Source organism: Cydia strobilella, chromosome 24, assembly GCF_947568885.1.
Source record: "Cydia strobilella chromosome 24, ilCydStro3.1, whole genome shotgun sequence".
NCBI classification, from domain to species: domain Eukaryota; kingdom Metazoa; phylum Arthropoda; class Insecta; order Lepidoptera; family Tortricidae; genus Cydia; species Cydia strobilella.
The window spans coordinates 902,364-923,426 of record NC_086064.1 but is presented as its reverse complement, the minus strand read 5'-3'; the positions used below and the strand labels follow the sequence as shown (position 1 = coordinate 923,426).

The 21,063-nt window shown below is 42.1% G+C and overlaps 1 protein-coding gene across 1 annotated transcript in view; it reads right to left on the bottom strand.

Annotated features, from left to right (window-relative positions):
- Positions 1 to 21,063, bottom strand: part of LOC134752314 (dynactin subunit 1) — a 99,231-nt gene that overhangs the window by 13,469 nt on the left and 64,699 nt on the right. Inside the window, exons 23-26 of the mRNA XM_063687984.1 lie at positions 10,842 to 10,964; positions 8,937 to 9,076; positions 7,029 to 7,153; positions 5,132 to 5,170 (exon numbers count right to left, since the gene is read on the bottom strand). Coding sequence (XP_063544054.1) covers positions 5,132 to 5,170; positions 7,029 to 7,153; positions 8,937 to 9,076; positions 10,842 to 10,964 — 427 coding nt within the window. The remainder of the gene's footprint in view (positions 1 to 5,131; positions 5,171 to 7,028; positions 7,154 to 8,936; positions 9,077 to 10,841; positions 10,965 to 21,063) is intronic.

The following is a 21,063-nucleotide window of genomic DNA, read 5'->3' as shown; positions in this document are numbered from 1 at the left end:
GCATGCTTAACAGAAATAGATGATGAAAGCGCACAGAAACGGATTCCTTATTATAGTTTAATAATCGATGACCAATGTTACCCCACCAATAAAAGTAACCCCAGTTTACGGTAGATAAGTTGTAATTACATGGTAGTACGAGTAGAATAATAATAGTAAAAATGTTACATGTTACACATGACATGACACTAGTTACAAAATTAACATGAATGGCATTCGAATCAAGATTGTATTGAGCACTGACTTTAACATGCTTATTATATTTCTTATGTTATTTAATATATTTTATAAAATTAATAATGAAGACATAAGATTCAAATGAGCAATAATTTTTTTTTACGAAGTTATTAAAATCATTTCTCATTTGATACACAGATGAATGATATAACCTCGCAAGGAATTGATTAGTTGTTTCAAATATGGAACATTTATCAAATTAAATTAAATTAAAACCTAATAAGATTCAGATATATAAAATTGTTAAGGCCTTGTGAAGTTAAACATTTTCAAATAAAGTTATAATTGAATTAAATTAAAATTAAGCGGTGTACGAAAGTAAACATTAGGTAAAATGAAACATTCACAGTTAAAAAGTAATAATGAAGACATAACAAAATCAAATTAGCATCCATTCCATAGCTTATTAGTCAAACCTTACCCTTCGATTTTAAAGAAATTACAATTTGTAATGTTTACAGACAAACCAAAAAGACATAATAATAATAAAAAAATAAACCGGCCAAGTGCGAGTCGGGCTCGCGCACCGAGGGTTCCGTACTTAGTTTTATTTTTTTATTTATTTGGGATCACCAACAGACAATACATCATGGAAAAACAATCTGTAGCTTACATAACATTGAGGTTAGATGTTTGTCCAATTATAGGTAACCACAGCTTATTCCAGTATCTTAGGACATACAATATAGGTACAGTAGGACTTTTAGTATTTGTTGTTATAGCGGCAACAGAAATACATCATCTGTGAAAATTTCAACTGTCTAGCTATCACGGTTCATGAGATACAGCCTGGTGACAGACAGACAGACGGACAGCGGTGTCTTAGTAATAGGTTCCCGTTTTTACCCTTTGGGTACGGATCCCTAAAAACCCCCACTGGATGCGGGTGGCGCAAGACCGGTCATTGTGGCACTGATTGGGGGAGGCCTATGTCCAGCAGTCCTCTACGTGATCCTCTGTCCTTATCCTCTGGCTGATATGATGATGATGATGAAATAAGAAACTGCTCATCGACACCATCCCCCATGATGAGAAATGAAGGCCGAGAAGGACAAGTCCAGCAAGATACGAGATAACCGCCCCATGTGGGATGTTGATTCGACGATCATTGTCCCGATAGTCGTGTCAGCGAACGGTCTCATAGCGAAGAGTCTCGACCAACACCTTGAGAGACTCGCTAGGTGGTTGGATCAAGGGTCAGATGAAGGCGATAATTTAGGACACGGCGCGTATAGGGAGCGTGCATGAACTATAGAGGGCAGCATAGGATCCGTCAAAATTTTGGCGCGAGGCGTAAATGTGAAGTTTATGCTTCCGATGTAACCGAAAATTTCAACTATCTAGCTATCACGGTTCATGAGATACAGCCTAGTGACAGACAGATAGACGGACGGACAGACGGACAGCGGAGTCTTAGTAATAGGGTCCCGTTTTTACCCTTTGGTTACGGAACTCTAAAAAGATATAATTTAAGATAATAAAACAGTTTTAAATTAAACTTGAACATACAGAATAAATGCAAATAAAAAAATGGATTTATTTGATAACAGTCAGCAAGTCAGAATCAAATAGATAGTGAAAGCCAAAGTGGCCAAATATATCGGAACACATTCTTATTTCGATGCTAGCAAAGAGAATATAATAGGATAGAGCGGTACTGTTATAGCAAAGAGGATATAATAGGATAGAGCGGTACTGTCATAGTAACTTTTGTAACCACAGTAAATTCACTGCCATCTATCGACACACTTCAAGACTAAAAATGAAGATTTATAAAAATACGATAAAATGTATTTAAATATGGATAAATGATATGATAAATTGTTAAATAACAAACTAAACCGTCAACGCCCTCTATACGAGAGTAGGCCAAAGGTAGTGGCGCCATCTGATCGAGAATAAAATTTTCGTGATTTTCGAGGCACGTTTTTTCCTTAGACTGTATCCATCTATTACGAAGTTATATCTATCTTTGCTAGCATCAAATATAGATATAACTCTGTAATAGATGGATACAATACAGTCTAAGGAAAAAACGTGCCTCAAAAATCAAGAAAATTTGATTCTCGAACAGATGGCTACTACCTTTGGCCTACTCTCGGATAAATGGCGTTGACGGTTTCGTTTGTTATTTAACAATTTTAACGCATATCAAAGAAAGAACATGGGTCAAAATCATATGAAAATAATTAATGCAAATAAAAAATCATTTAACCATGTTTAAATACATTTTATCGTATTTTTATAAATCTTTATTTTTAAATATATTAATAACGGGTCACTCACGTGTTTTAAGTCGAAAACGCTTTAAGTGGACGAACCATTAGCGAATGACGTAGTGAGTGTTGTGTGCAACCCATCATTTGACAATAATGCCGTAAACGAGGGTAGTTTCTCGCCCCCCCTGCCGCCACCGGCGCCCGCGCCGAGTCATCGGGCGCGGAGGGCTGCGGCCCACAGTCTGCGCCGGTCCGTCACCGTCGACGCAAGCTCCTGATGACGCTCCTCGGTACGGAGTGAAACATGTCGAGCGTTTTCGACTTAAAACACGTGAGTGACCCGTTATTAATATATTTAATATGTCTATGTCTCACGGAAGTTTTGTTATTAAAATCTTTATTTTTAGTTTTAAAGTATGTCGATAGATGGCAGTGAATTTACAGTGGTTACAAAATTTACTATGACAGTACCGCTCTATCTTATTATATCCTCTTTGACGCTAGCAAAGGTGTTACGATATATTTGGCCGTCACTATATACATATTTGATTCTGACTGGATCATGCGACACTAATAGTGATAAAATTTTAACATTTTTTTTCTTACGGATCTCCGTAGGTGCGTGTACTGGCGTCACTGCCGCTGCATAAATATATGTACATAACATACATTACCGTGATACAGTTTAATACTAGTACGGGGAACAGATGTAGCTTACTTTATTCATAAAATGTTAAAGTACCTATATTATTTTGTTGTTATCTTTACTGGACAGTGCAGTTGACTGACCAATTGTAGACCTTATTCTAACGACTTAGGGACGTCGGTTGGTCACTTAACTGTGCTGCGCCTAGTGACCAAGGTCACTACACTATGTAGTTGTATAAAAATGTAAGCATATATATGTCTTTTCTAATACTGAATAAAGATAATTTTGATTACATTAATACTCATTGTACTAGTACATAGAAAACTATGCTCGAAGAACTAAGTTTCTTAATTATACAAAATACACATATGGAAAAAACACATAAAATAGGGATTTAGATTCCGAAACTCGACCAAACGTAACCCCATTTGGAAATTAATTAAATTACACATTTTTCTTTTATTAGAATCCTTATTTATGATAACTAATTCTATATACCTAGACTCCTTAACTCAAAAAATCTTTTTATATTTAAGATTAGTGGTTAAGTTTGTAAATATGCATGTTTATACGAAATAAACAAATTAAATTTTAAATTGTTTTTTTTTTTAAATAAATTTTCAGGACACCAGAGGCCCGTTTATCAAAAGCTTGCAGCGTGTAGTGGAAGTCCCTTTCTAACAAAAGCTGTCAAAAAGTGACATCCGCTTGTATTACAAGTTACAAGCTTTTGAGAAACGGGCCCCTCATAATGGTTCTCTTTATTCGTCAAAAACTGCTGAGAAGGTGCATTTTATCCACAGGAGTCGCAAATTTGATGCATATTTTGATTTTGATTCCTTGTGTTAATGGCTGGTGGAACTCACTTTTCAAGTGATAAATTTGAATGATATAACGTGGCACGCGCTCAGGCACAATGGCCACGCGCTCAAACACAATGGCCACGCGCGCGCACAAAAGAAACAATGGTCTTTGTCGTAAAAATCATTTCAAGATTCAAACTATACCAATAAACTATTAAAACACAACCGACGTTATTTTTTAATGATTTAGTTATTAGCATTTCCATTTACCTATTAATTAATATTAATAAGGGTAGGTATAGACATGCTTGGTTAGGAGTTAGGACAGACAACATTTAAGCCATTTTGATTTATCGATATCGACTATTGTTGATAGAATACACTTTTTCTGTTCTCCGTCGATCGTCCGAGATACATGCGTTTAGGAGCAAATGTATACTCGTCCTAAACACTGATCGATGTGTAAACAGGCCTAAGGCAAGTGTACACGCTCGTAATGCCTTATCAGAAAAAATGATTATCTTCAATTAGAATACCGGTGACTTTTAGAAATAGACTTAATTTAAGCTCATGAATGCTCCCTTGGAACGAAGTTTAAAATAAATAAAAAAACCGGCCAAGTGCGAGTCGGACTCCCGCACGTAGGGTTCCGTACTATTACGCAAAAAACGGCAAAAAAATCACGTTTGTTGTATGGGAGCCCCATTTAAATATTTATTTTATTCTGTTTTTAGTATTTGTTGTTATAGCGGCAACAGAATTAGATCATCTGTGAAAATTTCAACTGTCTAGCTATAACGGTTCATGAGATACAGCCTAGTGACAGACGGACGGACAGCGGAGTCTTACATAGTAATAAGGTCCCGTTTTTACCCTTTGGGTACGGAACCCTAAACAAGACACTATGTATTACTCCGGGGCCGATTTCTCGAATGATATGACACTAATATGTGATGTTTTCAACCAAAAGGTACCACATTGTCGCTTGTCGATAAGGTTGATTTCTAATTGAAGCTATATGGAAATAGCGCCTTACTGACAAGCGACAATAAGTACCCTTTTGGTTGAAAATGGCACATATTATTAGTCCACGAACTGTCAAATCGTATGGGTTGTCATGACAACACACTAATAATATTAGACTAATATCGAGAAATAGGCCCCTGTAGTGATTTTAAAAGAGTTGATGTCGATATCGATAAACGTTAGTAGGCGTGGCTTACGTGAGTAGTCTCTGGAGACGACCGCCGGCGACGCCACCGCTGCGCGCGCAAACACACCAGTTACACACTAGTTACACGCGTTACACACTCTTTACACACGCGTTACACACGTCTTTCTAAACGTGTCGACACTTGTCTAAGAAAATGTTGAGCACTTGAGGCGTGTAAAAGCTACAAAATTTACATAGAATTCATAGAAGTTTATTTTTTTTTTTAAATTGGTTTAACTGTCTTCAACATTTTCGTAAGACTAATACATTATAAAAGTATTACTAAATAATTATATTGGATAAGCCTTAGATGAATGTTTACGGAATATAAATTTTTATTTTTTATTTTTACTTATTTAGTAATAAATAAATAATATACTTTGCACCTAAGAGTTATAGAAACGAGTTCAAACAAAAAAAAACTGTTAATACACAACAAAAATCAGACTTACGCAGAAGTGCCAAATCTAAAAATATAAGTAAAATATTACTATTTTTATAAATTATAAATAAACAATTAACTTAAAAATAAATTATATTTAACCTCTATTTAATATTCTATTGAGGTGTACAGTCAAGAAAAAATCGTGTCTCGAATCTGACAGCGGAAGTATTTAATTATTTTGTCTGTCAAAAGTTTCAGTTATCACAAAACATATGTATCTAGAATTCTACATATTTAAATTATTTTAAACCGGGTCACTCACGTATTATTAAGTCGAATAGCTCGACAAGAATAATAATAAGAAGAATAGGTGTCGTGCTCCGTGATGACGGTCCTCGTAAATTGGACCGAAACATGTCGAGCTATTCGACTTAATAATACGTGAGTGACCCGGTTTAAAATAATTCAATATGTTTGAGTCTCAAGGGAGTTTTAAAGTTAAAATCTACATATTTAATTTTATGTAGTTCACCTGTCCAACATAGGGGCACGATTTTTTCTAATACCTTACGCCTCTTCATGCAATAACTATTTATTATGAGCAGACATCGGAATTACGGGGGCAAAATTTTAAGATAGGTAGGGAGTTCATATCTCGATAAACTGAATTATCGATGCTTCCCCCATATATACTTGTGATCGCTCCAAGCTTTGTTTGTAAAAATATAATTTTATGAAGTATTTAAGACATATGTTAATTATGGCTGTATTTTATTAAGATTATAAAATTAATATGTGCCATTTTCAACCAAAAGGGTACTTATTGTCGGTTGTTAATAAGGCGCTATTTCCATATAGCTTCAATTCGAAATCAACCTTATCGACAAGCGACAATGTGGTACCTTTTGGTTGAAAACGTCACATATTGTCTTCGGTTACCGCGATAGTTACTCACGAAATAAAACTATGAAAACGGATTATAACGGATGTCACCCGTTGACCACGAACGCTGTAAAGGGTTCCGAAACGTCGGGATGTACTATAAATTCGATATACGCGATATAATCCGTTTTCATAGTTTTATTTCATTATAATATTAACTACATCATTCTAAGAACAAATTAAATTATTTTCTATGAAAATATTTTAATTTGTGGTTTTTCAAGTAGACACACTACTATGCCAGGGGGCGCCACAAGCCTTTGGGAATCGTCATGTACTTGGAAATTTCGACCCATGCCACCGTGGCCGGATAGCCGAGCGGTTCAGGCACCTGTCCGGTAAACGGGGTACGCTGGTTCGATTCCAGCTCTGGACACTGGAGGCTTTGGTCATTTTTTCCTTCGTATATGACATTTATTTCAGTTTATAATTATATCATTGTAAAAAAACGAGTGAGTTATAACTTTTTTTACCAGAATCCATAACGCCCGCGGGAACAATATAGGCCTTTGTCCTTCGGTACGTCTGCATGAAATAAGATCTTTTTCGAGCAAGTGTGATGAAAAGCTGGTGAACATACCGTGATGTTGCCCGCCTCGCTTGGCATATAGTTTCAGCTTGTCTCTGAGCGCGCCACGCTCGGTCTCCAACGAGTCTATGTCTTGTTGTAAATGGTCCATTGTCTCTTCGAACTCCTTTTCTTTGCTGTAAACAAAATAGATATTTTAAAATGGAAAAAAAAATATTTTTGACACTCGCTTTTTTTCTTACAGTTTATATTTTTTGTAGTCAGCTGCAGAGATAACTAACCCACCGCAAAGATTTTTGAAAGAAACAACGTCGTGTACTTCGATAAATTACTTCTCGAGATCTTTCTAATAGGGGGTATTGCTGCAATGTTCAGCCGCCAGAGTGCAGCACTAGTGCACATACTAAACCATAGAGTAACTTATACATACTAGACCTTAAACAGTTTTTTGACATGTTTTCACTATGACGTTGATGCATCAAGGCGGTTTGTTTCCAGGTGGCCCTACCGCGAACGCGAATATCGAAATTTCGTTATCAGCCTCTCTATCAATCGAATACGGAGAGTGATAGTGATTGTGCTAGTGACGCCCTCTACGCAGAGTTTTATGTAATATTCCCTATTGAGCTAAACTTGATGCGTTTTTTTCGAGGAGTAAAACTTTACAGATCATAAGTTGTTACAAGTTTTTTATTAACTTGCAATGTACCTATGTAAGTATCTACATAGAGTAACTTATACTAGAGCGGTACTGTCATAGTAAATTTTGTAACCAAAGTAAATTAACTGCCATCTGTCGACACACTTAAAAACTAAAAATGAAGATGTATAAAAATACCATAAAATGTATTTATATATGGATAAATGTTTTTTTTTATTTGCATTAATTATTTTTATGATTTTGACCCATGTTATTTCAAATTGTTAAATAACAAACGAAACCGTCAGCGCCATCTATACGACAGTAGGCCAAAGCTAGTAGCGCCCTCTGAACGAGAATCAAATTTTCTTGATTTTCGAGGCACGTTTTTTCCTTAGACTGTATCCATCTATTACGGAGTTATATCTATCTTTGATAAATATAATTAACTCCGTAATAGATATATACAGTCTAATGATAAAACGTGCCTCGAAAATCACGAAACCTTTGGCCTACAGTCGTATAGAGGGCGTTGACGGTTTCGTTTGTTATTTAACAATTTTAACGCATATCAGTGAAAGAACATGGGTCAAAATCATATAAAAATCATTAATGCAAATAAAAAAAATACATTTATCCATATTTAAATACATTTTATCGTATTTTTATAAATCTTCATTTTTAGTTTTAAAATGTGTCTATAGATGGCAGTGCAATTACTGTGGTTACAAAATTTACTATGACAGTACCGCTCTATCCTATTATATCCTCTTTGACAAAATATAGTTGGTCAAACCAAATTGACAGTAAATAAGAACCAAAAAAACTATACTCATCCTTTTTTCTAGGGTGCTAGTACTAGTGTAAGACAAAGATAGTATGATTCTCTCTGTCTATGTTAAAAATGAAACAGTCCTATGACGAACTATAGATATTTTCAAATTGAAAAAAAATACTGTATAAATATTTTTTGATACTCGCTTTTACACAAGCTTTTAATTAACTTGCAATGTACCTATGTATGTGCGGGTCAAATCTTGCAAGTTAAATTTGACCCACTCCCCGACTTCCAATGAAGCTGAAAATTTGCATACACATGTAAGTCGGCTGACAATGCAATATTATGGTACCATCGAGCTGATCTCATGATGGAGACAGAAGGTGGCCATAGGAACTCTGTGATAAAACAACGAAACCTAATTGTGTTTGGGGTTTTTAGAATTGTCTCGATGAGTATTAGTTGTCTGTGGAATGAAAAGTACAGTCAGCGATAAAAGCTTGTACCAAAAATGAAATTTTAGCCAAAAACTTTCAATTACCGTTTGAGTTGGTTGTTGGCGTCGTCAAGTTTGCGCGTCAGCTGCTCGGCCTTCAGCTCGGCCTCGCGCGCCGCCGCCGTCAGCTTGCGCTCCCCGAGCTCGCGACGGATCTGCATCTCTGATAGTTCCTCTTGCTTCGCCTGCACACAAATGCATCATTAGTGAATTACTATATAGTTAGAGTTTTGAATGATTCACGGTTAGTTTCACTAGACTTATATTGACCGGGATATAGACCGTGATTACCTTTTGTGTTATTTGTGAGCTCCCGATATTTCGACGCAGTTACATGCATCATGTTCACGGGTGACTGAAGATAGCGGGTGGGTGTCAAACTTGTGTAGACAGCGCTCTGTCTACCCTCATTCTTGCGCGTCGGCTGCGTTCACTTTCAACGTTACCGACGGTCGCATTCACACTTGTTGGTCCGGTCGCGTTCACACTCGTCGGTCTGTCCAAACACACTACACTCACGGTGTCACTACGCGTGTTTGATTCGGATATCACTGGTTTTTTACACAAACAAATCACAGGATTCCACACATTTGACAGTTTAAACCCATCTTCACGATTAAAATTTTTGTATTTGTGAATTTCAACGGCTTCTCTTACCAATCTTGGTATATAGTGGCGTTCTGTCGAAATGACCTTGGGACTATGCAACTCGATCCAGTGATTTGTACCCGACTCAAGGAGATGCTGAGCAATAGAGGATACCCTGGACCGCCATGCGCACCAATGTATCGATCCTTTCACAGCTTCGTGTCCAAACTCGCCTATCCACAGTCTGCCAGCAGCGCATATTGTCCTACTTCGGCCACATAATGAGGAGGGGAGATGAAAGCCTTGAAAAGCTGATCATCATGGAAACACGGAGGGCAAACGAGGCCGGGGACGGTCTCCAACTAGATGGAGCGATCAAGTAAAAGGGCCCCATCCTCAAACAGCTTTTGCTCGATCGTCAGAGACGCGATGGACAGGCACCGATGGAGGCAGATTACAAGAACCAGGTGTGGAGCATCCACATCCACTGATGACCACGATCCTCAGTCATGAGGGAGCGACCACAGAGAGATAAAACAAAGTCGCTTTCCGCTGTCTGTATGTCTGTCCCTATGTATGCTTAGATCTTTAAAACTACGCAACGGATTTTGATGCGGTCTTTTTAATAGATAAGAGTGATTCAAGAGGAAGGTTTATATCAGGCGGACCGTATGTTTGATTGCCACCGACGTGGTATAAAAAAATTTATAAATTTGTAAAGGTTTTGTGTAAATTAGTTCAGCTACCCGTGCGAAGCCGGGGCGGGTCGCTAGTTAATTATAAACCATATTAAATGTTGAAACCGATACTCGTTATAACACAACACAACACAACACAACACGACAGACAAAAGTCATTATATTTTCATTACAAATTATAGTCCTAGAAATATTTGGACCCAGTTAATTTTAAATTACATAAAAACATGACTTTTAAATCGCAAATTTCCATAGCGATAACAAATCAGTCGTCCATTGTTGGCCATCACAGTGATATAAAAAAAACCGGCCAAGTGCGAGTCGGACTCGCGCACGAAGGGTTCCGTACCATTACGCAAAAAACGGCAAAAAATGACGTTTGTTATATGGGAGCCCTACTTAAATATTCATTTTATTCTGTTTTTAGTAACTGTCGTTATAGTGGCAACAGAAATACGTCATTTGTGAAAATTTCAACTGTCTAGCTATCACGGTTCATGAGATACAGCCTAGTGACAGACAAGACGGACAGTGGAGTCTTAGTAATAGGGTCCCAAAAGTAAAACGACCTAGAGCAGAAACGTATCACTTTTAGCCCGCTTCGTAGATAAACAATGACCCACTTCCATAGCATGAGAAATGAAAAAATATGGCTGGATCTTACCTTGAGCGCTTTCCTGAGCTCCTTGATATCAGCCTCCTTGTTTTCCAGCTTGATGGTCAAAGTCTTGGTCTCCTCTAGCTGTTTCTTGACGAGCTGCGCGCGCAGCACCACAGGCGGAGTCGGCTGCAAAACATATACATTTTACAACATATACAAGAAAATAGGCTAGATCAGGGGTTCCCAAACTGTACGCCGCGGCACCCTGGGGCGCCGTAGACAGTAGTTAGGGGCGTTCGAGGCAAGCCTCCTCATCGTGTTACCTATCTACTTATTTCATATAGACTTGCTAGGTTAGGGCATAGTATAAACAGGGCAAAGTATGTTATCTTCATACAACGCACCGCACGCGACTTGTATGTGTGCGCGACTTGTATCTATGGTCGCCGCACGCACACTCAAACAATATCTCGACCTGCGCACGAGAAACGCGGGTCGACATATTGTTTGAGTGTGCGTGCGGCGACCATAGATACAAGTCGCGCGCGGTGCGTTGTATGAAGCAAAGATAGATATAACTCCGTAATAGATGGATACAGTCTAAGGAAAAAACGTGCCTCGAAAATCACGAAAATTTGATTCTCGATCAGATGGCGCCACTAGTTTTGGCCTACTCTCGTATAGAGGGCGTTGACGGTTTCGTTTGTTATTTAACAATTTTAACGCATATCAGTGAAAGAACATGGGTCAAAATCATAAAAATAATTAATGCAAATAAAAAAAATCATTTATCTATATTTAAATACATTCTATCGTATTTTTATAAATCTTCATTTTTAGTTTTAAAGTGTGTCGACAGATGGCAGTGAATTTACTGGGGTTACAAAATTTACTATGACAGTACCGCTCTAGTATAAGTTACTCTATGATACAACGCACCGCGCGCGACTTGTATGTGTGCGCGACTTGTATCTATGGTCGCCGCACGCACACTCAAACAATATCTCGACCTGCGCACTGTAAAACGCAGGTTTGTTTTGAGAATTAAATGTCTATACATACAGTGTTGGCCGAACGCTAATGCCATTAACCATTAAAAATTAACAATTAAAAAGGTTAATGGCCATTAACCATTAGCCATTTAATTCGGATTAAAGTTAATTCGGATTAAAGTTAATTCGGATTAAATTTTTGAGACATTAATGGCCATTGAAGTTAATTCGGATTAACTTTAATTCGGATTAACTTCAATGGCCATTAAAGTTTCAAAAAATTTATTAGAATTACTCTCAATTGCATCAACGTCTAATAAAATTACATTCGTGATATTTTAAAATGAGACAGCAAAATGACCCTGACTGAACCCTGGCAGTAGTAGCAGTACCTACCTACTACCTAGTAGAATTCTGGTTTGGTGCAACACAGACATACGCGGTTTTGGTCATTTAAATCGTCTTGATGAGCACTTCGGAGAGCCGTACCCACGATAGAGCTGATGCTGAACCCTGGCAGTACCTAATGGATCTAAGGTTTGGTGCAACATAGGCACACGCTGTTTTAGTCATCCGACTCGTCTTGATGAGCACTTCGGAGAGCCATACCCATGATAGAGCTGATGCTGAACCCTGGCAGTACCTAATGGATCTAAGGTTTGGTGCAACATAGGCACACGCTGTTTTAGTCACCCGACTCGTCTTGATGAGCACTTAGGAGAGCAGTACCCATAATGGAGGTGATGCTGAACCCTGGCAGTACCTAGCGGAACTAAGGTTTGGTGCAACATAGGCACACGCTGTTTTAGTCATCCGACTCGTCTTGATGAGCACTTAGGAGAGCAGTACCCATGATAGAGCTGATGCTGAACCCTGGCACTACCTAGTGGATCTAAGGTTTGGTGCAACATAGGCACACGCTGTTTTAGTCACCCGACTCGTCTTGATGAGCACTTAGGAGAGCGGTACCCATGATAGAGCTGATGCTGAACCCTAGCAGTACCTAGTGGATCTAAGGTTTGGTGCAACATAGGCACACGCTGTTTTAGTCACCCGACTCGTCTTGATGAGCACTTAGGAGAGCAGTACCCATAATGGAGCTGATGCTGAACCCTGGCAGTACCTAGTGGATCTAAGGTTTGGTGCAACATAGGCACACGCTGTTTTAGTCACCCGACTCGTCTTGATGAGCACTTAGGAGAGCAGTACCCATGATAGAGCTGATGCTGAACCCTGGCAGTACCTAGTGGATCTAAGGTTTGGTGCAACATAGGCACACGCTGTTTTAGTCACCCGACTCGTCTTGATGAGCACTTAGGAGAGCGGTACCCATGATAGAGCTGATGCTGAACCCTGGCAGTACCTAGTGGATCTAAGGTTTGGTGCAACATAGGCACACGCTGTTTTAGTCACCCGACTCGTCTTGATGAGCACTTAGGAGAGCAGTACCCATGATAGAGCTGATGCTGAACCCTGGCACTACCTAGTGGATCTAAGGTTTGGTGCAACATAGGCACACGCTGTTTTAGTCATCCGACTCGTCTTGATGAGCACTTAGGAGAGCAGTACCCATGATAGAGCTGATGCTGAACCCTGGCAGTACCTAGTGGATCTAAGGTTTGGTGCAACATAGGCACACGCTGTTTTAGTCACCCGACTCGTCTTGATGAGCACTTAGGAGAGCGGTACCCATGATAGAGCTGATGCTGAACCCTGGCAGTACCTAGTGGATCTAAGGTTTGGTGCAACATAGGCACACGCTGTTTTAGTCACCCGACTCGTCTTGATGAGCACTTAGGAGAGCAGTACCCATGATAGAGCTGATGCTGAACCCTGGCAGTACCTAGTGGATCTAAGGTTTGGTGCAACATAGGCACACGCTGTTTTAGTCACCCGACTCGTCTTGATGAGCACTTAGGAGAGCGGTACCCATGATAGAGCTGATGCTGAACCCTGGCAGTACCTAGTGGATCTAAGGTTTGGTGCAACATAGGCACACGCTGTTTTAGTCACCCGACTCGTCTTGATGAGCACTTAGGAGAGCAGTACCCATGATAGAGCTGATGCTGAACCCTGGCAGTACCTAGTGGGTCTAAGGTTTGGTGCAACATAGGCACACGCTGTTTTAGTCATCCGACTCGTCTTGATGAGCACTTAGGAGAGCAGTACCCATGATAGAGCTGATGCTGAACCCTGGCAGTACCTAGTGGATCTAAGGTTTGGTGCAACATAGGCACACGCTGTTTTAGTCACCCGACTCGTCTTGATGAGCACTTAGTAGAGCGGTACCCATGATAGAGCTGATGCTGAACCCTGGCAGTACCTAGTGGATCTAAGGTTTGGTGCAACATAGGCACGCGCTGTTTAGGTCGTCCGACTCGTCTTGATGAGCACTTAGGAGAGCAGTACCCATGATAGAGCTGATGCTGCACCCTGGCAGTACCTAGTGGATCTAAGGTTTGGTGCAACATAGGCACGCGCTGTTTTGGTCATCTGACTCGTCTTGATGAGCACTTAGGAGAGCGGTACCCACGATAGAGCTGATGCTGAACCCTGGCAGTACATAGTGGAAGTAAGGTTTGGTGCAACATAGGCACGCGCTGTTTTGGTCATCCGACTCGTCTTGAGGAGCACTTAGAAGAGCAGTAACCATGATAGAGCTGATGCTGAACCCTGGCAGTACCTAGTGGATCTAGGGTTTGGTGCAACATAGGCACACGCTGTTTTAGTCATCCGACTCGTCTTGATGAGCACTTAGGAGTGCAGTACCCATGATAGAGCTGATGCTGAACCCTGGCAGTACCTAGTGGATCCAGGGTTTGGTGCAACATAGGCACACGCTGTTTTAGTCATCCGACTCGTCTTGATGAGCACTTAGGAGAGCAGTACCCATGATAGAGCTGATGCTGAACCCTGGCAGTACCTAGTGGATCTAAGGTTTGGTACAACATAGGCACACGCTGTTTTAGTCACCCGACTCGTCTTGATGAGCACTTAGGAGAGCAGTACCCATAATGGAGCTGATGCTGAACCCTGGCAGTACCTAGTGGAACTAAGGTTTGGTGCAACATAGGCACACGCTGTTTTAGTCATCCGACTCGTCTTGATGAGCACTTAGGAGAGCAGTACCCATGATAGAGCTGATGCTGAACCCTGGCACTACCTAGTGGATCTAAGGTTTGGTGCAACATAGGCACACGCTGTTTTAGTCACCCGACTCGTCTTGATGAGCACTTAGGAGAGCAGTACCCATAATAGAGCTGATGCTGAACCCTGGCAGTACCTAGCGGAACTAAGGATTAGTGCAACATAGGCACACGCTGTTTTAGTCATCCGACTCGTCTTGATGAGCACTTAGAAGAGCAGTACCCATGATAGAGCTGATGCTGAACCCTGGCAGTACCTAGTGGGTCTAAGGTTTGGTGCAACATAGGCACACGCTGTTTTAGTCATCCGACTCGTCTTGATGAGCACTTAGGAGAGCAGTACCCATGATAGAGCTGATGCTGAACCCTGGCAGTACCTAGTGGATCTAAGGTTTGGTGCAACATAGGCACACGCTGTTTTAGTCACCCGACTCGTCTTGATGAGCACTTAGTAGAGCAGTACCCATGATAGAGCTGATGCTGAACCCTGGCAGTACCTAGTGGATCTAGGGTTTGGTGCAACATAGGCACACGCTGTTTTAGTCATCCGACTCGTCTTGATGACCACTTAGGAGTGCAGTACCCATGATAGAGCTGATGCTGAACCCTGGCAGTACCTAGTGGATCCAGGGTTTGGTGCAACATAGGCACACGCTGTTTTAGTCATCCGACTCGTCTTGATGAGCACTTAGGAGAGCAGTACCCATGATAGAGCTGATGCTGAACCCTGGCAGTACCTAGTGGATCTAAGGTTTGGTACAACATAGGCACACGCTGTTTTAGTCACCCGACTCGTCTTGATGAGCACTTAGGAGAGCAGTACCCATAATGGAGCTGATGCTGAACCCTGGCAGTACCTAGCGGAACTAAGGTTTGGTGCAACATAGGCACACGCTGTTTTAGTCATCCGACTCGTCTTGATGAGCACTTAGGAGAGCAGTACCCATGATAGAGCTGATGCTGAACCCTGGCACTACCTAGTGGATCTAAGGTTTGGTGCAACATAGGCACACGCTGTTTTAGTCATCCGACTCGTCTTGATGAGCACTTAGGAGAGCAGTACCCATGATAGAGCTGATGCTGAACCCTGGCAGTACCTAATGGATCTAAGGTTTGGTGCGACATAGGCACACGCTGTTTTAGTCATCCGACTCGTCTTGATGAGCACTTATGAGAGCAGTACCCATAATGGAGCTGATGCTGAACCCTGGCAGTACCTAGCGGAACTAAGGTTTGGTGCAACGTAGGCACACGCTGTTTTAGTCATCCGACTCGTCTTGATGAGCACTTAGGAGAGCAGTACCCATGATAGAGCTGATGCTGAACCCTGGCAGTACCTAGTGGATCTAAGGTTTGGTGCATCATAGGGACACGCTGTTTTAGTCACCCGACTCGTCTTGATAAGCACTTAGGAGAGCGGTACCCATGATAGAGCTGATTCTGAACCCTGGCAGTACCTAGTGGATCTAGGGTTTGGTGCAACATAGGCACACGCTGTTTTAGTCACCCGACTCGTCTTGATGAGCACTTAGGAGAGCAGTACCCATAATGGAGCTGATGCTGAACCCTGGCAGTACATAGTGGATCTAAGGTTTGGTGCAACATAGGCACGCGCTGTTTAGGTCATCCGACTCGTCTTGATGAGCACTTAGAAGAGCAGTACCCATGATAGAGCTGATGCTGAACCCTGGCAGTACCTAGTGGATCTAAGGTTTGGTGCAACATAGGCACACGCTGTTTTAGTCACCCGACTCGTCTTGATGAGCACTTAGGAGAGCGGTACCCATGATAGAGCCTTACCACCTACCTTAGATCCACTAGGTATTGCCAGGGTTCAGCATCAGCTCTATCATGGGTACTGCTCTCCTAAGTGCTCATCAAGACGAGTCGGATGACCAAAACAGCGCGTGCCTATGTTGCACCAAACCTTAGTTCCACTATGTACTGCCAGGGTTCAGCATCAGCTCCATTATGGGTACTGCTCTCCTAAGTGCTCATCAAGACGAGTCGGGTGACTAAAACAGCGTGTGCCTATGTTGCACCAAACCCTAGATCCACTAGGTACTGCCAGGGTTCAGCATCAGCTCTATCATGGGTACCGCTCTCCTAAGTGCTTATCAAGACGAGTCGGGTGACTAAAACAGCGTGTCCCTATGATGCACCAAACCTTAGATCCACTAGGTACTGCCAGGGTTCAGCATCAGCTCTATCATGGGTACTGCTCTCCTAAGTGCTCATCAAGACGAGTCGGATGACTAAAACAGCGTGTGCCTACGTTGCACCAAACCTTAGTTCCGCTAGGTACTGCCAGGGTTCAGCATCAGCTCCATTATGGGTACTGCTCTCATAAGTGCTCATCAAGACGAGTCGGATGACTAAAACAGCGTGTGCCTATGTCGCACCAAACCTTAGATCCATTAGGTACTGCCAGGGTTCAGCATCAGCTCTATCATGGGTACTGCTCTCCTAAGTGCTCATCAAGACGAGTCGGATGACTAAAACAGCGTGTGCCTATGTTGCACCAAACCTTAGATCCATTAGGTACTGCCAGGGTTCAGCATCAGCTCTATCATGGGTACTGCTCTCCTAAGTGCTCATCAAGACGAGTCGGATGACTAAAACAGCGTGTGCCTATGTTGCACCAAACCTTAGACCCACTAGGTACTGCCAGGGTTCAGCATCAGCTCTATCATGGGTACTGCTCTTCTAAGTGCTCATCAAGACGAGTCGGATGACCTAAACAGCGCGTGCCTATGTTGCACCAAACCTTAGATCCACTATGTACTGCCAGGGTTCAGCATCAGCTCCATTATGGGTACTGCTCTCCTAAGTGCTCATCAAGACGAGTCGGGTGACTAAAACAGCGTGTGCCTATGTTGCACCAAACCCTAGATCCACTAGGTACTGCCAGGGTTCAGCATCAGCTCTATCATGGGTACCGCTCTCCTAAGTGCTTATCAAGACGAGTCGGGTGACTAAAACAGCGTGTCCCTATGATGCACCAAACCTTAGATCCACTAGGTACTGCCAGGGTTCAGCATCAGCTCTATCATGGGTACTGCTCTCCTAAGTGCTCATCAAGACGAGTCGGATGACTAAAACAGCGTGTGCCTACGTTGCACCAAACCTTAGTTCCGCTAGGTACTGCCAGGGTTCAGCATCAGCTCCATTATGGGTACTGCTCTCATAAGTGCTCATCAAGACGAGTCGGATGACTAAAACAGCGTGTGCCTATGTTGCACCAAACCTTAGATCCATTAGGTACTGCCAGGGTTCAGCATCAGCTCTATCATGGGTACTGCTCTCCTAAGTGCTCATCAAGACGAGTCGGATGACTAAAACAGCGTGTGCCTATGTTGCACCAAACCTTAGATCCATTAGGTACTGCCAGGGTTCAGCATCAGCTCTATCATGGGTACTGCTCTCCTAAGTGCTCATCAAGACGAGTCGGATGACTAAAACAGCGTGTGCCTATGTTGCACCAAACCTTAGTTCCGCTAGGTACTGCCAGGGTTCAGCATCAGCTCCATTATGGGTACTGCTCTCCTAAGTGCTCATCAAGACGAGTCAGGTGACTAAAACAGCGTGTGCCTATGTTGCACCAAACCTTAGATCCACTAGGTAGTTCCAGGGTTCAGCATCAGCTCTATCATGGGTACTGCTCTCCTAAGTGCTCATCAAGACGAATCGGATGACTAAAACAGCGTGTGCCTATGTTGCACCAAACCTTAGTTCCGCGAGGTACTGCCAGGGTTCAGCATCAGCTCCATTATGGGTACCGCTCTCCTAAGTGCTCATCAAGACGAGTCGGGTGACTAAAACAGCGTGTGCCTATGTTGCACCAAACCTTAGATCCACTAGGTACTGCCAGGGTTCAGCATCAGCTCTATCATGGGTACCGCTCTCCTAAGTGCTTATCAAGACGAGTCGGGTGACTAAAACAGCGTGTCCCTATGATGCACCAAACCTTAGATCCACTAGGTACTGCCAGGGTTCAGCATCAGCTCTATCATGGGTACTGCTCTCCTAAGTGCTCATCAAGACGAGTCGGATGACTAAAACAGCGTGTGCCTACGTTGCACCAAACCTTAGTTCCGCTAGGTACTGCCAGGGTTCAGCATCAGCTCCATTATGGGTACTGCTCTCATAAGTGCTCATCAAGACGAGTCGGATGACTAAAACAGCGTGTGCCTATGTTGCACCAAACCTTAGATCCATTAGGTACTGCCAGGGTTCAGCATCAGCTCTATCATGGGTATGGCTCTCCGAAGTGCTCATCAAGACGAGTCGGATGACTAAAACAGCCTGTGCCTATGTTGCACCAAACCTTAGATCCATTAGGTACTGCCAGGGTTCAGCATCAGCTCTATCATGGGTATGGCTCTCCGAAGTGCTCATCAAGACGAGTCGGATGACTAAAACAGCCTGTGCCTATGTTGCACCAAACCTTAGATCCATTAGGTACTGCCAGGGTTCAGCATCAGCTCTATCATGGGTACGGCTCTCCGAAGTGCTCATCAAGACGATTTAAATGACCAAAACCGCGTATGTCTGTGTTGCACCAAACCAGAATTCTACTAGGTAGTAGGTAGGTACTGCTACTACTGCCAGGGTTCAGTCAGGGTCATTTTGCTCTCTCATTTTAAAATATCACGAATGTAATTTTATTAGACGTTAATCCAAATTGAGAGTAATTCGGATTAATTATTTGACTTTCATGCCCATTGAAGTTAATCCGAATTAAAGTTAATCCGAATTAACTTCAATGGCCATTAACGTCTCAAAAATTTAATCCGAATTAACTTTAATCCGAATTAACTTTAATGCAATTGGTTAATGGCGGAACTAATGGTTAATAAAATTGATCAATGGTTAATTAAAATTAACAATTACGGCCAACACTGTATACATATATGGACACCATTGCATGAAAGCGATACAAAAGTCAGAAATGATAGTCTAAGTCCCACTTGCACCATCCCACTATGCTGGGGTTAACCGGTTAAACCTGGAGTTACCATTTCGTCGATACGTTCCTTCTCGGCGGCCATGGTTGCCAGTTTGATGACGTCGGCGCTCACGGCCGCTAAAGCGTGCTGGATCCATACTAACTGTAAATGTATCATATTCTATCTTACCTTATCGGCTACGTTAGTCAGTGACATCATGTCATATTCCTTCTCGGCGGCCATGGTTGCCAGTTTGGTGACGTCGGCGCTCACGGCCGCTAAAGCGTGCTGGATCCATACTAACTGTAAATGTATCATATTCTATCTTACCTTATCGGCTACGTTAGTCAGTGACATCATGTCATATTCCTTCTCGGCGGCCATGGCTGCCAGTTTGGTGACGTCGGCGCTCACGGCTGCTAAAGCGTGCTTGATCCATACTAACTGTAAATGTATCATATTCTATCTTACCTTAACGGCTACGTTAGTCAGTGACATCATGTCATATTCCTTCTCGGCGGCCATGGTTGCCAGTTTGGTGACGTCGGCGCTCACGGCTGCTAAAGCGTGCTGGATCCATACTAACTGTAAATGTATCATATTATATCTTACCTTATCGGCTACGTTAGTCAGTGACATCATGTCATATTCCTTCTCGGCGGCCATGGTTGCCAGCTTAGTGACGTCGGCACTCACGGCTGCTAAAGCGTGCTGGATCCATACTAACTGTAAATGTATCATATTCTATCTTACCTTATCGGCTACGTTAGTCAGTGACATCATGTCATATTCCTTCTCGGCGGCCATGGTTGCCAGTTTGGTGACGTCGGCGCTCACGGCTGCTAAAGCGTGCTGGATCCATACTAACTGTAAATGTATCATATTCTATCTTACCTTATCGGCTACGTTAGTCAGTGACATCATGTCATATTCCTTCTCGGCGGTCATGGTTGCCAGTTTGGTGACGTCGGCGCTCACGGCTGCTAAAGCGTGCTGGATCCATACTAACTGTAAATGTATCATATTCTATCTTACCTTATCGGCTACGTTAGTCAGTGACATCATGTCATATTCCTTCTCGGCGGCCATGGTTGCCAGTTTGGTGACGTCGGCACTCACGGCTGCTAAAGCGTGCTGGATCCATACTAACTGTAAATGTATCATATTCTATCTTACCTTATCGGCTACGTTAGTCAGT